Below are 22,059 nucleotides of genomic sequence, written 5' to 3'. Positions count from 1 at the left end.
TTTTTGTATTTTTTAGTAGAGATGGGGTTTCACCATGTTAGCCAGGATGGTCTCGATCTCCCGACCTCGTGATCCGCCCGTCTGGGCCTCCCAAAGTGCTGGGATTACAGGCTTGAGCCACCGCGCCCGGCCAATTTTTTATTTATTTTTTTGAGACAGTGTCTCGCTCTGTCACCCAGGCTGGAGTGCAGTGGCGCAGTCTTGGCTCACTGCAAGCTCCACCTCCCAAGTTCATGCCATTCTCCTGCCTCAGCCTCCCGAGTAGCTGGGACTATAGGCACCTGCCACCACGCCCGGCTAATTTATTTTATTTTATTTTTGTATTTTTACTAGAGATGCGGTTTCACTGTGTTAGCCAGGATGGTCTGGATCTCCTGACCCTGTGATCCGCCCGCCTTGGCCTCCCAAAGTGCTGGGATTGCAGGCATGAGCCACCGCGCCCGGCCTTTTTTTTTTTTTTTTTTGAGTCAGTGAATTTAGAGACATAAAATTTTATAGGATTTTTTTTCACATGCCTGGTAGTATCAAAGGAATTTTTTAAAATTAAAAAAATATATCTTTAGCTAAGATGTATAAATTTTGGTGTTAAATAATGTATGAGAAGCTGGCATGGTAGTGTGCACCTGTAGTTCCAGCTGCCTGGGAGGCTGAGGAAGAAGGATCCCTTGACCTCAAGTGTTTTAGTTCAGTCTGGGCAACACAGCAAGACACCACCCTGCATCTCTGTTTAAAAAAAAAAAGTGTATGAGAATATTGTTAGAGCCATGAAATGCCAACAGGTGCTTGAGAAGGAAGTTACCCAGTAGGGGGTAAGGGAATTTCCACAAATGCAAGGTGAGCATTCAAATGGTGTATAACAACAAAGGCAGCACCACATAATGAAGAAAACATTGGGCTGGGAATCAGAAGGCTTTGGTTCTAGTTCTGGCTCTGCCGTTACTCAGCTGTGTGATTTTAGGTAACGTTCTTAAAGTCAGTTGGCCTCAGTCATTTCATCTGTAAAGTGAAGTTAGACTGGATAAAATAATAGAATGTTAGAAAGAATCTTAAGAGTGTCTAAGTTAGAGCCAAGATGGAGGCATATGGAGGATGTGCAGGCTACAACTCAGCCCGGGCATCCCAGGTGGGCAGTATCTTGGTGGGAGCCTCACAGTCCAGAGTAGGCCAACCTGCCCAAGGGATACAGTGCACACCCGTCAGTGACGGTGGCACATCCTAGCAGTTACCCTCGATGGAGGTGGGAGAGGCTGGGGAAGCCCTGCCCAGATGTACATTAGATTAGACTCAGGAATTCTGCTATGGCAGTGTCCCTTTGGTTGAGTGTCGCTGGTCGTGAGCTTTATAGGATAAGAAACAGCTAAAAACAACGAAAGTTAATCCGTCTCCTGAGGATTGGTTCATATTAGCCAGTCTCATAAGTGATGAATCTGAATCTGAGAATTACTTTCTAGTGAACCGTATTTGAGAATTAGCTGGTCTTTACATTCCCAGTAGAAATATCTGTGGGAAGTTTGCAATCAGAACGTGGCTTGGTATATTCGAAATCAGGGCAGGTAGAGTTTGTAAAATGATATTTATAGTGACACATTAAAATATGATAGTATGATTAATTCTCCTCTTCTAAAGGGATATACCTACCCAAGGAAGGAGATTTGCATCTAACCATCAACTTTGGCTTTCTTCCTGGCTCCCTGACTTACCCTGTCTTGGTAATGAGTCCTTACTCGTTGATGTAGCCTCATTTAAAGCACTGTTAAGTTTTCAGGGAAGTAAAATATAAATGAAATAGGAATTGACATTGTTACATTCAAACCCTAGTAGCACTTCTCTCCTTCCCCCATCCAGACTGCATGACAGTTTTCACCAAGATGGCAGCTTGCACATATCTGTTTAATGGTATTTTTCTTATTTATAAACTTGGACAGTAGTAAGATCTATTCAATACTGAGGTATAGTAGCTGTGGTGCTGATTACAGTTTGAGTCTATAGTTGTTTTTTTCTTAAGTCATTGGTCTAAATGAGTTTGATCAGTCTTTAAGTAGATGGAGAGAGGCTTCCCCAGATACCTTGGTGGAACCTGTGGTCAGGGGTCTAGTCTCCCCTTTACAAGTCTGAGAGCTTAGTTTGTCAGTGAACCTGGATATAACCAGGTCCTTTGGCACAAATTCACACTAGTTAAACCCATACCAGTAAGTTTTAAAACCAGAACCCCAAGTTATTAATGTACCAAGGGAGGTCTACTTTTTCAGTGTGTATTCATCTCTACTGTTCATGATACTCTTTTCCTGGGAAAACGATACCTAAGAAGTTAAACTTCAAATTAGAAGGCTTATTGGTGAGCAAGGAATCAGAGGGAATGAGGTCAGGAGTTCGAGACCAGCCTGGCCAACATGATGAAACCCCATCTCTACTAAAAGTATAAAAATTAGCTCGGCATGGTGGGGTGCACCTGTAATCCCAGCTACTTGGGAGGCTGAGGCAGGAAAATTGCATGAACCCGAGAGGCAGAGGTTGCGGTGAGCCGAGATCGCACCACTGCACTGTCCAGCCTGGGCAACAGAGCAAGACTCTGTTTTTTTTTTTTTAAAAAAGATATTTCTCTTTCTTGGACAAACTGGATAACTCTATCAAATTCTAGCTCTTTGGCCTCCCTTTTCTAAACCACAAGCAGAAAACTCCTTTTCTATAGAAAATATTTTCCTTACATGTGAACCCCTCTCTACTAAAAATATAAAAAATTAGCCGGGCATGGTGGCAGGCACCTGTAATCCCAGCTGCTCCGGAGGCTGAGTCAGGCGAATTGCTTGAACCCAGGAGGCAGAGATTGCAGTGAGCCAAGGTCACACCGTTGCACTCCAGCCTGGGCAACAAGAGTGAAACGCCTTCTCAAAAAGTAAAATAAAATAGCTACAACATTCGGGTTTTTTGTTTTTGTTTTTGTTTTTGTTTTGAGACAGTCTCACTCTGTTGCCCAGGCTGGAGTGCAGTGGTACAATCTCGGCTCACGGCAACCTCTGCCTCCTGAGTTCAAGCGATTCTCCTGCCTCAGCCTCCCAAGTAGCTAGGATTACAGGCGCCTGCCACCACACCTGGCCAATGTTTTATATTTTTAGTGGAGATGGGGTTTCACCATGTTGGCTAGCTAGACTGGTCTCAAACTCCTGACCTCAGGTGATCCACCCGCCTCGGCCTCCCAAACTGCTGGGATTACGGGTGTGAGCTGCTGCGCCCAGCCCTTTTTTTTTTTGAGATGGAGTCTTGCTCTGTTGCTCGTCTTGGAGTACAGTGGAGCAATCTCAGCTTCCCGCAACCTCCACCTCCTGGGTTCAAGCGATTCTCCTGCCTCAGCCTCGCAACTAGCTGGAATTATAGGTGCCTGCCACCATTCCTGGCTAATTTTATTTTTTAGTAGAGACGGGGTTTCACCATGTTGACCCGGCTGGTCTCACACTTCTGACCTCAGGTAATCTGCCCACCTCGACCTCCCAAACTGCTGGGATCACAGGTGTGAGCCACTGCGCCCAGCCCACAGTATGCGTTTTTGTTTCATCAATCATTTCACAGACTGTATGTGTGAGACGAAATAGCTGTGGCCATATAGATAAGATATGGCAGTTTCTTATGATTTCAGTACTTAATATTTACCGTCTTTTCAGGCAAGTTACTGGTTTTGTTGTTGTTGTTGTTGTTGTTTTTTGAGATAGCGTTTCACTATCATTGCACAGGCTGGAGTACAGTGGCACAGTCTCAGCTCACTGCAACCTCCGCCTCCCAGGCTCAAGCAATTCTCCAGCCTCAGCCTCCAAGTAGCTGGGATTACAGGCATGCACCACCACGCCTGGCTAATTTTTGTGTTTTTAGTAGAGACGGGGTTTCTCCATGTTGGTCAGACTGGCTTCGAACTCCCCACCTCAGGTGATCCGCCCCCCTCGGCCTCCCAAAGTGTTGGGATTACAGGCATAAGCCACTGTGCATGAGCCACTGTGCCTGGCCAGCAAGTTACTTTGTATCCATTATACAAGACTTCTTGGTTGCTAGAAGAAATTTTTTTGAGACAGTGTCTCGCTCTGTTGCCTAGGCTGGAGTGTAGTGGCGCGATCTCAGCTCACCACAACCTCCACCTCCTGGGTTTAAGTGATTCTCCTGCCTGAGCCTCCTGAGTAACTGGGATTACAGGCGTACACCAAGATGCAGGCCAATTTTTGTATTTTTAGTAGAGACAGGGTTTCACCATGTTGGCCAGGCTGGTCTCGAACTCCTGACCTCAAGTGATCTGCCTGACTCCGCCTCCCAAAGTGCCGGGATTACAGGCGTGAGCCACCACTCCCAGCTGCTAGAAGAATCTTACTGGCCAATTCCATTTGGCGGAAGTCATCATAGCCTCCTGTGTATTTGGTGTTCCTGGGTTAAGGTCCTTCTATTCATGGTAGTTCATGAAATCTCAAAAAAATCTCCAAACATAAGCTAGTCCTTGCTCTAACACCTATTCATTCTTGATGGTATATTCCGTATTGGCACGTTATCTTAACTCCCCAGTCTTTTCCCTCTATACACGAGCTATTGAATTAATCAGTGTGCTCTCATCAGGCCAGTTCAGGAAAAACACACTTCCTTTTTTGATAGTCTCACCCCTTGGAGTGACTCTTCTTCCTGGAGGCACTTTTTAGAAACAATATCAATGGAAAAAAGTAAACAGATGGCTTCTTTTGCCTGAAAAACAGTAGTAAGTGGGTTATAATATCTTTGTTTTTTAATCATGTCTTTACTTTTTAGCATGAGGCTTAACATTTTTCCTATTCTGAGTTATCTCAGATCCATAATAATTGCTATATATTATAAGCCCTTATTTGCCAAAAGGTACTAGTACTATGTGCTAGTACTCTCCATTTCATTGGTTTTTTCTTCTCATGGTCTGTCATCCGTTTTTCCTGACTTTTCTTGCTACCATAGTCTTTATCTTGCTTTTATTCATAGAGTTGACTGCTTTGTATTTGATATGTTCCAACTGCCATTTTTTTCTTCTCACCCTTGATCCAAATTTGATTCCTAATTATATAAGATAAACAAGAATGCCAAACTTACTGCTCTTTAACTAATTAGAACATGGAAATAATTTGAGTTTTAGAGAATAATAAAGTTTTTTTCTTCCATTTACAAAAATAAGAAAACTTTGAAAAAAAAAAAGACTAGAAAAAAGAAAATAATCATGCCATAGTCTACCTCTGAAGAAACCACCCTTGCTGTGTTCCTCCATCTTTCCCCCGTGCATGTGTGTTTGTATGTTTTGAGCTTGTAATCACATTGTGATAATGCTGTGATGATTCCCATACATCTTTAGTAGACTTGGTTGGAAATGCATTGTGTGAGGCAGGTGCAGTGGCTCACGCCTGTAATCCCAACACTTTGGGAGGCCAAGGCACCAGACTGCTTGAGCTCAGGAGTTTGAGACCAGCCTGGGCAATATGGGGAAACCCTGTCTCTACAAAAATACATTAGCTGGGCGTGGTAGCGCACACCTGTAGTCCCAGCTATTCAGAAGGGTGAGGCAGAAGGATTGGGCGCACCTTGGAGGTCGAGGCTGCAGTGAGCTGTGATGGTGCCACTGCACTCAGCCTGGGCAACCAAGTGAGACTCTGTCTCAAAAAAAAAAGAAAAAAAATGCATCATCTGATTTTAAATAGATCTTTATAGGTGTTAGGTGTTCAAAAGTATTTGTTAAATGAAATGATTGAATCCTTAGTCCTCTCTGTGCCTCAGTTTTCCCATTTCTTAAATGGGGAAAAAATAATTTACAAGATGTTTTGTGAGGATCAGTGAAAAACAAATGAAATGCTGGAAGTGGCTAGGTCATGTCGAAACTCTACTTGCTGGCTAACATATCGCCTTTTTCCCAGCGGCTACTACTTGAGAAGAGGCAGAGGAAAAAGCGCCTTGAGCCATTTATGGTGCAGCCCAATCCAGAAGCCAGGCTACGGCGGGCGAAGCCGAGGGCCAGTGATGAGCAGACTCCCTTGGTGAACCGTCACACTCCCCAAAGCAATGTCATCTTCCATGGTGTGTATTTAGGCAGCATCACTTCCTGCTGGGGTACAGTTTTCACACACCTAGAAGGCAGGAGGATTCTCGGACGGACCGAAGGGACAATATTATTAGCACCATGACTAGGTACCTTCACAGATCTTTATAAACACATTTGGGGTCTTTGAGGAGAATAAAAGCAATATAATCAGTGCAAGACGCCTTAGGTCTGTGTCCATTTTAGAACTGTTGTTTTCTTTTTTTTTTTTTGAGACGGAGTTTTGCTTTCGTCGCCCAGGCTGGAGTGCAATGGCATGATCTTGGCTCACTGCCAACCTCCTTCTCCTGGGTTCAGGTGATTCTCCTGCCTCAACCTCCTGAGTAGCTGGGTTTATAGGCGCCTGCCACCACGCCTGGCTAAGTTTTTTGTATTTTTAGTAGAGACGGGGTTTTACCATGTTGGCCAGGCTTGTCTAGAACTCCTGACCCAGGTGATCCACCTGCCTTGGCCTCCCAAAGTGGTGGGATTACAGGCTTGAGCCACCATGCCCGGCAAGAACTGTTGTTTTCTAGATGCCAGATGAATGAGTTTAGAATGACCTATTTGAGAAGTTTTTGATTGTTAAATCATGGCAGAGGTGAATCATGAAGCCAGGAATAGGTAGAGAGCATCCATTCTTCCAATAGATAGTTCAAAGGACCATCTGAGATGGTGAGGGGTGGAGGAAGAATAAGATTGTAAGTTCCTCTAAATCAAGCCACCTGAGCTATTGGCCTGGACAGGATCTGTACTGTGGAGGACCTACTTTGTTTTCTTGGTCTCATTCTTAAGTTTCTGAAGTACATATTACTTCAGTTACTAAAGTACAAGTACATATTACTGTAGTAACAGAGCATGTTAAAATGAACACCAGGCTGGGCATGGTGGCTTATGCCTGTGATCCCAGCACTTTGGGAGGCCAGGCAGGTGGCTCGCTTAAGGCCAGGTGTTTGAAACTAGCCTGGGCAACATAACAAAACTCCATCTCTACAAAAAAATTAAAAATTAGCCAGGCATAGTAGCACACACCTGTAGTCCCAGCTACTTGGGGTACTGAAGTGGGAGGATTGTTTGAGCCTAGGAAGTCGAGGCTACAGTGAGCTGTGATTACACCACTGCTCTCCAGCCTGGGTGACAGAGTGAGATCCTGTCTCAGCAAAAAAGAACACCAGTTCTGACCTACTCTCTTAACACATGTTCTTATGGATGTTAAGAAAGGAGGGGAGATAAAATGATTCGGTAGTTCTTCATTCTGATCACATATGCCAAATCTACCCAACTAAATAATGAATAATACTTTGCTCCTTTTTTAAAATTCATTTTATTTTGTCCCCTAGGTATTGATGGTCCAGCTGCTGTCCTGAAACCAGATGAAGTGCACACTCCATCAGTAAGCCCCCCTGCTTTGGAAGAAGATGCTGAAAACACCGTGGATACTGCTTCCAAGCCAGGACTTCAGGAGAGCCTCCAAAAGCATGGTGAGGACTGGTAATGATTTTAAAGCAATTTGTCTTCTTACTCCTTTGTAATTCTTTCCTTTTTAGAAAAATAATTTTATAATGAGAAGGGATTAAGCATCCCCTTTTCAGATGAGAAAACTGAAGCCCAATAATGAGTATCTATTGGGTACCTTCTTTGCATTAGGCAAACATTGCTAGGTTGTGGGATATATGAATCAGGAGACTCATATACCACGGAATGGCATCATAAATGAACGTTTAAACAAATTCGTATATTCACTTATTTAGAAAGTATGTTGTGGCCAGGCGCAGTGGCTCACACCTGTAATCCCAGCACTTTGGGAGGCCAAGGTGGGTGGATCACCTAAAGGTCAAGAGTTTGAGACCAGCACATGGTGAAACCCCGTCTCTACTAAAAATATAAAAAAATTAGCCAAGTGTGGTGGTGGGTGCCTGTAATCCCAGCTACTCAGGAGGCTGAGGCAGGAGAATCACTTGAACTTCGGAGGCGGAGGTTGCAGTGAACCACGATTGTGCCATTGCACTCCAGCCTGGGCAACAGGAGTGAAACTTCTTCTCAAAAAAAAGAAAGGAAAAGAAAGTATGTTTTGAGTCCAGGCATGGTGGCTCATGCCTATAATCCTAACACTTTGNTTCTTTCCTTTTAGAAAATAATTTTATAATGAGAAGGGATTAAGCATCCCCTTTTCAGATGAGAAAACTGAAGCCCAATAATGAGTATCTATTGGGTACCTTCTTTGCATTAGGCAAACATTGCTAGGTTGTGGGATATATGAATCAGGAGACTCATATACCACGGAATGGCATCATAAATGAACGTTTAAACAAATTCGTATATTCACTTATTTAGAAAGTATGTTGTGGCCAGGCGCAGTGGCTCACACCTGTAATCCCAGCACTTTGGGAGGCCAAGGTGGGTGGATCACCTAAAGGTCAAGAGTTTGAGACCAGCACATGGTGAAACCCCGTCTCTACTAAAATATAAAAAAATTAGCCAAGTGTGGTGGTGGGTGCCTGTAATCCCAGCTACTCAGGAGGCTGAGGCAGGAGAATCACTTGAACTTCGGAGGCGGAGGTTGCAGTGAACCACGATTGTGCCATTGCACTCCAGCCTGGGCAACAGGAGTGAAACTTCTTCTCAAAAAAAAGAAAGGAAAAGAAAGTATGTTTTGAGTCCAGGCATGGTGGCTCATGCCTATAATCCTAACACTTTGGGAGGCTGAGGCGGGCAGATCACTTGAGTCCAAGGGTTCAAGACCAGCCTGGGCAACATGGAGAAACCTTGTCTCTACCAAAAATGCAAAAAAAAAAAAAAATTGGCTGGGTGCAGTGATGCACACCTGTAATCCCAGCTGCTTGGGGGGCCGAGGCAGAAGGATGGCTCGAGCCTGGGAAGCGGAGGTTGCACTAAGCTTGAGATTGCGCCACTGCACTTCAGCCTGGGTTACAGAGCAGGACCCTGTCTCAACCAAAAAAAAAAGTAAAGTAAGAAAGCATGTTTTGAGTACATCCCTATCTCAGGCAACATTCTAGGTGCTTAGGATGCGTGAGTAAGCATGGTTCTTGCCCTCATGGAGCACTTACTCTAATTGACGCTTCATGCACTTAAATAGGCTAGAGCTACAAAATCAAGGTGCTGAGAGAACCCGACGCCTCACTCCATTTGGAGGCTTGGGAGCCTTCCCAGAGAAAGTGATATTTGAGCTAGTGCCTGATTCAGGAAGAGGTGCTGGCCGGTTCATCATGGCAGCAGCTCAGGGCCTGGGGTCATAGAGCAGGAAGGGGGATGTAGAGAGATGAGCCAGGACAGGGAAGTAGGCTCTAATTATATGGGACCTAATAGATCACATCAGGAATTGGGACTTTAAGGAGTAATAGAAGGCTGGGCATGGTGGCTCATACCTGTAATCCCAGCACTTAAAGAGGCTGAGGTGGGAGGATTGCTTGAAGTTAGGTGTTCAGGACCAGCCAGGGCAACATAGCAAGACCCAGTGTCTAACAAAAAAATTTTTTTAATTAGCTGGGTGTGGTGGTAGTCGCAGCTACTTGAGAGGTTGTGCTGGGAGGATTGCTCGAGCCCAGGTGATTGAGGATGCAGTGAGCTATGATCATGCCACAGCACTCCAGCCTGGGTGACAGAATAAAACCATGTCTCTAAAAATTAAAAAAAAAAAAACAACAACTGGGTTGGGCGGAGTGGCTCATGCTTATAACCCCAGCACTTTGGGAGACTGAGGTGGGAGGATTGCTTGAGCCTCAGAGTTTGAGACTACAGTGAGCCAGGATTCTGTTGCTGCCTGTGTGTAGAGTGAGACCCTGTCTCAAAAAAAAAAATAAAAATTAATAAAAAAAAAAAAATAGGGTTGGGCGCTGTGGCTTACGCCTGTAATCCCAGCACTTTGGGAGGCCGAGGCGGGCAGATCATGAGGTCAGGAGATCGAGACCATCCTGGCTAACACAGTGAAACCCCTCTCTACTAAAAATACAAAAATTTAGCTGGGCATGGTGGTGGGGCCCTGTAGTCCCAGCTACTTGGGAGGCTGAGGCAGGAGAATGGCGTGCACCCGAGAGGCGGAGCTTGCAGTGAGCCGAGATTGCGCCACTGCACTCCAGCCTGGGTGACAGAGCAAGACTACGTCTCAAAAAAAAAAAAAGGAGGCCAAGACAGGTGGATCACGAGGTCAGGAGATCGAGACCACCCTGGCCAACATGGTGAAACCCTGTCTCTACTAAAAATACAAAAATTAGCTGGGCATGGTGGCACATGCCTGTAATCCCAGCTACTCAGGAGGTTGAGGCAAGAGAATCGCTTGAACCAGGGAGTCAGAGGTTGCAGTGAGCAGAGATTGCGCCACTGCATTCCAGCCTGGCGACAGAGCAAGACTCCGTCTCAAAAAAAAAGTTCTTAGAGTGGCTAAGTAATGTGTCATAGATCATACTGCTAGTTAGGAGGCAAACTTGGGCAGAATAAATCACATGAGCAAAGGCTAGGTGTAAAAACATGACATTTCTGTGAAAACGGGGCCCGGTGACCAGAGTGCATGGTGTAGGAAAGGCAATTTGGTGACATGGATTTGAGCACAGCTCTTGGGCCAGCTTGCTTGGTTTTGAATTTCTATTCTGCCACTTCTGGCTGGGAAGAAGAGCATACAACTTCACTTTTCTCTGCCTCAGTTCTCCTGTCTTTAACATGAAGGTGACCATGGTACTTTCCTATTATTTTACTACCACTATTTTTACAACAAAAGAAAGTAAAAGATGTGGGTTGGACAGATAGGATGACTTAGAGCAAAAATAATTTTCTATTTAACCAAAGCTAAATTACTTACCTTGAGTCAACTAGCTGAAAAGTGGCAGATTTAGATTTTCTGATTCTTAGTCTAGTTCTTCATCCCTGACTGTAAATACCACATTGTCTGCTTTTGCACTGCTCTGTGAAGTGGCTGTGTTCTTTCTCAGAACTGGCCTTTCAGTGCCAGATGAATTAATGCCTTTTCGTGTCTCAACAGGTTGCATCTTGACTATAAAACCCATTAAGTGCTGTTTTGATTGAATTCTAAGAAGTGTCAGTTTGGCAGGTTATGTCCCCATAAGTGGGTCCAATTTGCTTGTCTTAAAAGTTTCAGAGAGATCTTTGATCTCTCAAGACAGATTCATGTGAACTGAGTTCTTGGTATAAAAATGGCATTTGAGGCCGGGCGCGGTGGCTGAAGCCTGTAATCCCAGCACTTTGGGAGGCCGAGATGGGCGGATCACGAGGTCAGGAGATCGAGACCATCCTGGCTAACACGGTGAAACCCCGTCTCTACTAAAAAAATACAAAAATCTAGCCAGGCGAGGTGGCGGGCGCCTGTAGTCCCAGCTACTCCGGAGGCTGAGGCAGGAGAATGGCGTAAACCCGGGAGGCGGAGCTTGCAGTGAGCTGAGATCCAGCCACTGCACTCCAGCCCAGGTGACAGAGCGAGACTCCGTCTCAAAAAAAAAAAAAAAAAAAAAAAAAAAAAAGGCATTTGAAAACATAGTAATAGGCGAAGATATCCATATGATAGTAATATCTCAGGAGTTTTCTGCTCTTTTGCTACCAATAAAAAGGGGGGGGTACCAGGTGTGGTGGCTCATGCCTGTAATCTCAGCACTTTGGGAAGCTGAGGTGGGCAGATCGCTTGAGCCCAGAAGTTTGAGATCAGTCTGGGCAACTTGGTAAAACCCCATCTCTACAGAAAATTACCTGGACGTGGTGTAGTCCCAGGTACTCAGGAGGCTGAGGTGGGAGGATCACTTGAGCCCAGGAAGTTGAGGCTGCAGTGAGCAGCTGTGATTTGGCCACTGTACTCCCACCTGGGCAGCAGAGTGAAACCCTGTCTCGAAAAATAATAATAATAAGTTAATATTTTAGAGAGCAGAAGGAAAAAATGTCCTTTGCAAAGCAAATAATTTTTTTAAGTAACAGCTCTTTTGAGATATAAATTACAGACCATACACCTCATCCATTTCAGGTACACAATAGGCCAGGCACGGTGGCTCACGCCTGTAATCCCAGCACTTTGGGAGGCAGAGGCGGGCAGATCACCTGACGTCAGGAGTTCGAGACCAGCCTGGCCAACATGGTGAAACCCCGTCTCCACTAAAAATACGAAAAAAATTAGCTGGGTGTGGTGGCGGGCACCTGTAATTCAGCTACTTGGGAGGCTGAGGCTGAGGTTGGGAGTTCGAGGCCAGCCTGATCAACATGGAGAAACCCTGTCTCTACTACAAATACAAAATTAGCCAGATGTGGTGGCGGGTGCCTGTAATCCCAGCTACTCAAGAGGCTGAGGCAGGAAAATCGCTTGAACCCAGGAGGCAGAGGTTGCGGTGAGCCGAGATTACGCCATTGCACTCCAGCCTGGGCAACAAGACCAAAACTGCATCTCAGAAAAAAATATAAAAGAAAATGCTGGGGGGAATAAAACTGCTGTAGAGAACAATGCATCATTGGGTTTTTTTTTAATTGTGGTAAAACATGCATCGTAACATAAAAGTTACCAGTGTTGGCCTGGCATGGTGGCTCACACCTATTATCCCAGCACTTTGGGAGCCCGAGGTGGGCAGATCACCTGAGGTCAGGAGTTTGAGACCAGCCTGGCCAACATGGTGAAACCCTGTCTCTACTAAAAATACGAAAAAATTAGCTGGACTTGGCGCACACCTGTAATCCCAGCTACCGGGGAGGCTGAGACAAGAGAATCGCTTGAACCTGGGAGACGGAGGTTGCAGTGATCCGAGATCGTGCCACTGCACTCCAGCCTGAGTGCTCATTTTTAATAATAATTAATAATAATAATAAATAATTAATTACTTTATTAGTGGCTTACAGGCTCTTTTTATTAATTTGTCAGGCAGTCCTTTCCTGTTTTTACTGAAGCCTTTCTCTTCCTTCCAAATAACAAAAGTACACTTTGTTTTTTTTTTAAAAGAGTTCAGGTGTCATTCTGTCGCCTAGGCTGGGGTGCAGTGGCACAAGCATAGCTCACTTTAGCCTCAAAATCCTGGGCTTGAGTGATCCACCCACCTCAACTAGCTAGGATTACAGACACACAGGTACCATCCTGCCTGGCTAATTTTTTAAAAAAAACTTTTTATAGAGACAGATCTCAAACTCGTGGCCTCAAGCAATCCTTCTGCCTCAGCCTCCCAAAGTGCTAGGAGTACAGGTGTGAGCCACTGTGCCCTGCCTAAATTTTTTTTTTTTTTTTTTTTGAGACAGTCTTACTCTGTTGCTCAGGCTGGAGTGCAGTGGCGCAATCTCAGCTCACTGCAAGCTCTGCCTCCCAGGTTCAAGCGATTCTACTGCCTCAGCCTCCCGAGTAGCTGGACTACAGGCGCCCACCACCATGCCCGGCTAATTTTTTGTATTTTTAGTAGAGACGGGGCTTCACCATGTTAGCTGGATGGTCTCGATCTCCTGACCTCGTCATCTGCCCACCTCAGCCTCCCAAAGTGCTGGGATTACAGGTGTGAGCCACCACCCAGCCTGCCCTGACTAAAATTTACAAGTTTAATCATTTTTAAGTGTGAGATTCAGTGACATTAAGTACATTAGCAGTGTTGTGCAACCACCACTACCATCCATCTCCAGAACTTTTTCATCATCCCAGAGACTTCACATCCATTCAAGATAATTCCTCGTTCTCCCCCTGCCCCCAGGCCCTAGTAACCTCTATCCTATTTTCTGTCTCTATGAACTTGCCTGTTTTATGTATTTGGACAAAATAGTTGTGTTTAGCGTCAGAATAGTTAGGAAGGTTTTAAGCAAAAAAATTAAAACTATCTTTGTTTCAAAGACCTTTTTTAAACCAGTGTTGGCAGTGCTAACAGTTCCTCCTTTTCTGCTAGGTATCTCTGAAAGTGTGAACTTCGATGAGGAGACTGATGGAAGATCCCAGTCAGCATGTTTAGAAAGACCAAATTCTGCATCCAGCCAGAATTCAACGGTATGTAGTTCTGAAACTTCTTCCGTTAGAGCTAACTTGACTCTTTCTCAAACATATCTTCAGTATGTGTGTGTGTGTGTATGTATATATGTATGTATGTATGTATTTATTTTTGAGACAGAGTCTCACTCTGTCACCCAGGCTGGAAGTGCAGTGGCGCGATCTCGGCTCACTGCAAACTCCGCCTCCCGGGTTCACGCCGTTCTCCTGCCTCAGCCTCCTGAGTAGCTGGGACTACAAGCGCCCATCACCATGCCCAGCTAATTTTTTGTATTTTTAGTAGAGACGGGGTTTCACCATGTTAGCCAGAATGGTCTCGATCTCCTGAGCTTGTGATCCACCCGCCTCAGCCTCCCAAAGTGCTGGGATTACAGGTGTGAGCCACTGTTCCCAGCCCTCAAACATATCTTCAGTATTTAAATACCATTAGTGAATGAGGGTTCCTTCAGAAGTTTAAGCTCAAATTTAGCTTATGATCTAATTTTTTCTATCTCAGGTCAGCTATTGTGAGGATTTGTCCCATTTGCATACTTAGCTCTTCATTACTCTCAATATTCATATCCTTATTTAACCTTTCAGTTTTCCTTATTCTGTCAAAAGACTGAAGACACAGGGGTAAATTACTAAGTTGCTTTGTCCACTAAGTGTTTCTCAAAGAGAATCAGATTTTGAGTCCCAGCCTCTTGTTGCTCATGTATGGCTGTCCTTTCAGGATACAGGCACTTCCTGTTCTGCTACTGCAGCCCAACCAGCTGATAACCTCCTGGGAGACATAGACGACCTGGAGGACTTTGTGTATAGTCCTGCCCCTCAAGGTGTCACAGTAAGATGTCGGATAATCCGGGATAAAAAGGGAATGGATCGGGGCCTCTTCCCCACCTACTATATGTACTTGGAAAAAGAAGAAAATCAGAAGGTATGAGAACTGATTTCTAAGAAAACTCTTGAGAGAGAGAAGAATGTTGTGGGAATAGATTGTTGGTGGGCCTTAGGGAACTAACTCTGGTATTAGACCAAGCCAGCTAGAAGTAGATTGTATCTTTCAATCCCCAGATGCTGTGTTCTCATTTTCTGCAAAGAGCTCATGGTCTAATAGGCAGCAAGCTCTACCCTCCCACAAATAAGAGCTTTATCCACAATGTGGGAAAATGGACAGGTATTTTTTAATGTAATTTTACAGGTATTTTGTAATGTAAGTTTTCACCTGTCTCCCATGATGTAGTTTTTGGATGCTACTGTTTTGTTTTTTTTTTTTTAATGATAAAACATGACATTGTGGAAGGAGAGCGCGTTTTAGGGAATAGGATGGATTAGAAAGACAGAAGGACATACAAGTTAAATGTCTTGTTTCTCACCCTAGAAATTCCAATTTATTTTATAAGTTTGAGCCAATTTAATATGTGCCGATGAACTTTATTAATTTTATATTAATACCAGGTCTTAACAGATGATTTTAAGAGCCTAGAAATGAGATAATGATAGTAGGTATTAATTGTTCTAACCACCATTTATTGAGTGTTTACAACAGAACAACCATGTGCATATATGTTTATATATATTATCACCTGTAATCCTTGTAGCCACCTTGTTAGGTAGGATTTCTCATCTGTTTTAAAGATGAGGTAACTAACTGGGGCTTAGGGAGTGACTTACCTACCCCAAATTGCACTAAGTGATGGCAGAGCCAAATTCAAACCTATTTCTGCATAATTCTAAAGTCTTCCTGCTTAGCCACTGCCACTCTCCTGCTTCCCTATTATGGTCCTAGTCTAGTAGAGTTTAGGAAGGATGCCTACATAGGATGGTATTCATGCCATTGAAGTCACAGTGGTTTAAAACAACAGCAATATAGAGAAAAAGAGTATTTCCTCCCTGGAGAGCCTTCCCTTTTGCCCCTTCTTGCCCTTTGCCTAATCAAAGTCTTTCCTGATGTGCTCCACCAGATGTGGTTGACATTCCTTTGTCTGTGTCCCCATGGCATTAAGAAAGCTATCACAGGCCAGGTACGGTGGCTCACGCCTATAATCCCAGCACTTTGGGAGGCTGAGGTGGGTGGATCCCTTGAGGACAGGAGCGCGAGACCAGCTTGGCCAACATGGGGAGACCCTGTCTCTAGCAAAAAATAAAAAAATTAGCCAGGAGTGGTGGCATGCACCTGTAGTTCCAGCTACTCGGGAGGCTGAGGCAGGAAAATCACTTGAACCTGGGAGCCAAGGGTTGCAATGAGCTGTGATTGCACCACTGCACTCTAGCCTGGGTGACAGAGTGAGACCCTGTCTCAAAAGAAAAAAAAAAGAAAAAGAAAGAAAGAAAGCCATCACAGTAAAGAATGGGAAGGTATTCAGGATCCTGTCTCTCCTAAAGTTGGAAAGACTCTTAATCATGGCATTGGATGAACATTGATTGTTATTAATTTTTTGGATTCTGCAAGGTTGCCCAGGCTGGCCTTGAACTCCTGGACTCCAGTGATCCCTCTACCTCAGCCTTCCAAGCAGCTGGGATTATAGGCTCATGCCACCTGGCCCAGCTTTGGAGATTTTTTTTTTTAACTGGAAGTTTTTAGGGATGAAGTTGTAACTAATTACATGGAGACTCAAGCTAGTGATTTTAGAAAAACTGTACAGGAAGAAAACCCTGTTAGTGAATTTTTTTTTTTTTTGAGACAGACTCTCACTCTGTCACCCAGGCTGGAGTGCAGTGGCACATCTGGGTTCACTGCAAGCTCCGCCTCCCGGGTTCATGCCATTCTCCTGCCTCAGCCTCCCGAGTAGCTGAGACTACAGGCTCCCGCCACCTCGCCCGGCTAATTTTTTGTATTTTAGTAGAGACGGGGTTTCACCGTGTTAGCCAGGATGGTCTCGATCTCCTGACCCTGTGATCCGCCCACCTCAGCCTCCCAAAGCGCTAGGATTACAGGGGTGAGCCACTGCACCCAGCCTGATAGTGAATTCTGATAAGAGTTAGAAAAGGGATAAAGACCCAAAGATTAACAGCTTAGACATATGCTGGGGACTTGCTAAACACTGGCTGAATGAATAGGTACGACAACCATGGCCAGGGGCGGGGTGGGTTCTCTCGACTTCATTTTTGACTGACACTTTTTCTTTTCCCAGATATTTCTTCTTGCAGCTAGAAAGCGGAAAAAGAGCAAAACAGCCAACTACCTTATCTCCATTGATCCAGTTGATTTATCGCGTGAAGGAGAAAGTTATGTCGGCAAGCTTAGGTGAAAGCAACCTTAGATCCCTGTCCTATTCTTTCTGATAGTCTTATTCCTATAGTTGCAGAACAGTTCATATCTTGGTTACAACTAGCATGTATGGATGTTGTAATCTTAAAAAAAAAAGGAAAGAAAGAAAAGAAAAAAAGAAAAAAAAAAAAAGGCTGAGTACAGTGGCTCACACCTGTAATCCCAGCACTTTGAGAGGCCAAGGCGGGTGGATCACTTGAGGTTAGGAGTTAGAGTCCAGCCTGGCCAACATGGCAGAAACCCCCTCTACTAAAATACAAAATCAGCCGGGTGTGGTAGCGCGTACCTATAATTCCAGCTACCAGCTACCTAGGAGGCTGAAGCACAAGAATTGCTTGAACCCAGGAGACAGAGGTTGCCATGAGCCAAGATAGCACCACTGCACCCCAACCTGGGTAACAGAATGAGAGTCTTAGAAAAATAAAAAAATAAGCGTGGTGTGGTGGCTTAGGCCTGTAATCCCAGCATTTGGGGAGGCTGAGGTTGGAGGATCACTTGAGGCCAGGAGTTTGAGACCAGTCTGGGCAACACATTGAGACATCTCTTCAAAAAGTTTAAAAATTAGCCAGGCATGGCAGTGCTGGCCTGTAGCCCCAGCTACTCAGGAGGCTAAGGTGGGAGGATGGCTTGAGCCTGGGAGTTTGAGGCTGCCATGAGCTATGATCCCTGCCACTGCACTCCAGCTGGGTGACAGAGCGAGAACCTGTCTCAGATGAATGAACAAGTAAATAAAAAGTTAAAAGAAAATCTCAGTTCCTTCCTTGCTTTAATGGGGTATTTTTGAAAAAGTGATGATGAACATTTAGACATTTGGAAAATAGGCTTCCATTTTCCTTCTCTTAGAGTGTGTTTGTATAAGAAAAAAATTACAGATCATTATGGTGACTTTTTCTCCTGACTCCAGATCCAACCTCATGGGGACCAAGTTTACAGTTTACGACCGTGGTATCTGCCCCATCAAGGGCCGGGGTCTGGTAGGAGCGGCCCACACCCGGCAGGAGCTGGCTGCCATCTCCTATGTGAGTGCTGCTTTCCCAAGGCCCACTTCCTGCCCTTCTGATGTCCTGCTGGCACGTTTCACCTAGTGTCGCTAAAGAACCTCCCCTCCTGGCCGGGCGCGGTGGCTCAAGCCCGGTAATCCCAGCACTTTTGGGAGGCCGGACGGGCGGATCACGAGGTCCAGGGATCGAGGACCATCGCTAACACGGTGCAAACCCAAGTCTCTACTAAAAATACAAAAAATAAAACTAGCCCGGCCGGGCGAGTGGCGGGCGCCTGTAGCCCAGCTACTCGGGAGGCTGAGGCAGGAGAAGGCGTAAACCGGAGTGCGGAGCTTGCAGGAGCTGAGATCTGGCCACTGCACAACAGCTGGCGACAGATGCGAGACTCCTCTCACAAAAAAAAAAAAAAAAAAAAAAAAAAAAAGAACCTCCCCTCCCAAGCTTGTTTCTATTTCTGATTTCTGTTGCTGTACCATTTTCTCCATGTATTTGAGTTTTAGTTATTTGAATTGCCAAGTTCAATTATTTTTCACTCTCAGAATATTTCTTCCCTTATTTCCTCTTCTTTTTTCCTGCTGCCACTTAGTTCAGACCTTTACTTCTTATCCAGTGGCCAAAGGTTACAATAAATTAAAGCTGATCTTTTTTTGCTTTTAATCTTTTCCTATCTAGTTCATTCTCTTTTTTCTCTTTTAATCTTTTCTTATTTTTTTCCTCTTTTGGCATTTATAGGTCATTTCTTTTAAATTTCATCTTATTATTTGTTTTATTGTACTTTTTCATTTTATTTCACACCCAGGAAAGACCTGAGAACTATCTAGCTCATTCTCTACTGCTACCAAATGAATCTTCCTAAAACAAGGCTCTAGCTAATCCTCCTGTTCTGCTTCAAATCTTTTTTTTTTTTTTTTGAGACGGAGTCTTGCTCTGCTGCCCAGGCTGGAGTGCAGTGGCCGGATCTCAGCTCACTGCAAGCTCCGCCTCCCGGGTTTACGCCATTCTCCTGCCTCAGCCTCCCGAGTAGCTGGGACTACAGGCGCCTGCCTCGTCGCCCGGCTAGTTTTTTGTGTTTTTAAGTAGAGACAGGGTTTCACCGTATTAGCCAGGATGGTCTCGATCTCCTGACCTCGTGTTCCGCCCGTCTCAGCCTCCCAAAGTGCTGGGATTACAGGCTTGAGCCACCGCGCCCGGCCTTGCTTCAAATCTTTTAGTGACTACCCATTGTGTAAGATCTAACATGGCAGCATTTGCTTTCAGACTCCTCTATTGGCTCACCCCCGCTCCCCATCATTCTAGCCAAGCAGCCCTCCTGTCATTCCTTTGTCCAACCACACTCATCTTTCCTCCTTGGAGATGCTTCCCTTTTCCTCTTTCTTGCCTTTTGCCTTTTCAAAGTCTTTTCTGATGTACTCCACTAGATGTGGTTGACATTCCTTTGTCTGTGTCCTTGTGGCATTTGTAACCCACATGTACTTGTTATTATTTGTTCAACATGAACCGTCTCCACCAGTTTGTAAATTCTTGTGAACTCTTACTCATGGCTGTATCCATACTAGCACATGGCCTGGCACACGGTAGGTATTCAAAGAGTTGTTGAGTAAGAGAAAGCAAGAAGGAATTGACCCATCTCAGCTGGGTTTTTAAATTCCAAAGTCTCAACTTTCTTAAGTTGAAATTAATCCCATCATTTGACTCCCATGGGATCTTATCTACATGCCTGAGAACCATTTGACTTCAACACTTTGATGTAAAGTATCTTTCCTCTATAGCTTTCATATATAATCTGCTTAGCTTGGCTGGGCTTGATGGCTCACAGCTGTAATCCCAGCACTTTGGGAGGCTGAGGCAGGCAGATCACTTGAGCCCAGGAGAGACCAGCCTAGGCAACATGGTGAAACCCTGTCTCTACTAAAAATACAAAAACTAGCTGGGCGTGGTGGCAGTCACTGGAGTCCCAGCTACTGGAGGCACTGAGGCAAGAGGATCACTTGAGTCTTAGGAGGGTCGAGGCTGCAGTGAGCTGTGTTCACGCCATGCACTCCAGCCTGGGCGACAGCATGAGATCCTGTTTAAAAAATAATAATAATCGGCCAGGCGTGGTGTCTCATGCCTGTAATCCCAACACTTCAGGAGGCTGATGCGGGTGGATCACCTGAAGTCAGGAGGTCGAGAACAGCCTGGCCAACATGGCAAAACCCCGTCTCTACTAAAAATATAAAAAAATTAGCCAGGCGTGGTGGCAGGCACCTGTAATCCCAGCTACTCGGGAGGCTGAGGCAGAAGAATCGCTTGAACCCAGGAGGCAGAGGTTGCACTCCAGCCTGGGTGACAGAGCAAGACTCTGTCTCAAAATAAAATAAGAATAATCTGCTTGGCTTGACAGGCATTTTTAACATCTAGTGCGGGCCTTATTTAACCACAACTCATTCTCACTGTATGTAATCTAGTGCCATGCCCTCACTGGGAAATAAATATGTGTTGATGCTGACAAAGTTGGGCAGTTTGTTCACAGTTATCTCAAATCTCATTTAAGACTCAAGAGTAAGAGGCGGGGCGTGGTGGCTTACTCCTGTAATCACAGCACTTTGGGAGGCCGAGATGGGTGGATCACCTGAGGTCGGGAACTGGAGACCAGCCTGACCAACATGGAGAAACCCTGTCTTGACTTAAAAAAAAAAATTAGCCGGGCGTGCTGGCGGGTGCCTGTAGTCCCATCTACTCGGGAGGCTGAGGCAGGAGAATGGCATGAACCTGGGAGACAGAGCTTGCAGTGAGTGGGGATTGCGCCACTGCACTCCAGCGTGGGCGACAGAGCAAGACTCTGTCTCAGAAAACAAAACAACAAAAAAAAGAGTTACAAAGAGATATATTACTTTCCTGTTTTTGACTCTGTTTACAGCAAAGTAATAAAATTATTTTTGGTACACATGATTTATTATATTTTTTATTTATTTTTTTGGCAGAGTCTCACTCTTGTCGCCCAGACTGGAGTGCAATGATGCGATCTCGGCTCACTGCAGCCTCTGCCTCCTGGGTTCAAGCAATTCTCCTGCCTCAGCCTCCTTAGTAGCTGGGACTACAGGCACTTGCCACCACGCCTGGCTAATTTTTGTATTTTTAGTGGAGACAGGGTTTCACCATGTTGGCCAGACTGGTCTCAAACTCCTGACCTCAGGTGATCTGCCCACCTCAGCCTCCCAAAGTTCTGGGATTACAGGCGTGAGTCACCGCCCCTGGCCGGTACACCTGATATTGTAAGCATCTTACGTTCCCAAGAAAGTCTTATGTTATAAAAGAATGTGGTCTCTATTTTTCTCCTGTTTCCAAGTTCTGCCTTGTTTTCCTATCTTCCAGGAGACGAATGTACTTGGATTTAAAGGTCCTAGGAAAATGTCTGTAATCATTCCTGGAATGACACTGAATCATAAGCAGATCCCATATCAGCCACGAAACGTGAGTAAGAACATATTTAAATCAGCAAAAGACTCTAAAAGACAGTAGTACAATACAGAGAGATTAATACCAAAAAAAAAAAAAAAAAAAATTGAGCTTCCAGAGCCCCACACTGGAGCATGGCTCCATACCCTTCTTTAGGAGAGCTGCCCCTCCAGAACCTCAGGATAAGAGCAGTTGCAGAGTCACTGCCTTGAAACCATTTTTTCGTCAGAGAAATGCTGGATAAAGTAGAATAATTTAAAAATCCTGTCTTCATTGTTGGCTTTCATTCTTTGCTTCTGCTTTACCCTTTCTGAAATGGAGAAAGTATTCTCCTCCTCTACCTTCTACCTTGTAGAGT

General features: G+C 44.9%; 1 protein-coding gene across 1 annotated transcript in view; it reads left to right on the top strand.

Annotated features, from left to right (window-relative positions):
* Positions 1-22,059, top strand: part of TULP3 (TUB like protein 3) — a 46,645-nt gene that overhangs the window by 21,657 nt on the left and 2,929 nt on the right. Inside the window, exons 3-9 of the mRNA XM_017862960.1 lie at positions 5,895-6,054; positions 7,396-7,536; positions 13,915-14,012; positions 14,725-14,928; positions 17,126-17,238; positions 18,167-18,281; positions 21,618-21,716. Of these exons, the coding sequence (XP_017718449.1) occupies positions 5,895-6,054; positions 7,396-7,536; positions 13,915-14,012; positions 14,725-14,928; positions 17,126-17,238; positions 18,167-18,281; positions 21,618-21,716 (930 nt within the window). The remainder of the gene's footprint in view (positions 1-5,894; positions 6,055-7,395; positions 7,537-13,914; positions 14,013-14,724; positions 14,929-17,125; positions 17,239-18,166; positions 18,282-21,617; positions 21,717-22,059) is intronic.

This window comes from Rhinopithecus bieti, unplaced genomic scaffold (genome assembly GCF_001698545.2).
Source record: "Rhinopithecus bieti isolate Rb0 unplaced genomic scaffold, ASM169854v2 scaffold_2654, whole genome shotgun sequence".
Taxonomy (NCBI): domain Eukaryota; kingdom Metazoa; phylum Chordata; class Mammalia; order Primates; family Cercopithecidae; genus Rhinopithecus; species Rhinopithecus bieti.
The sequence above is the reverse complement of the archived record's forward strand: the minus strand, read 5'-3'. Positions and strand labels throughout refer to the sequence as shown.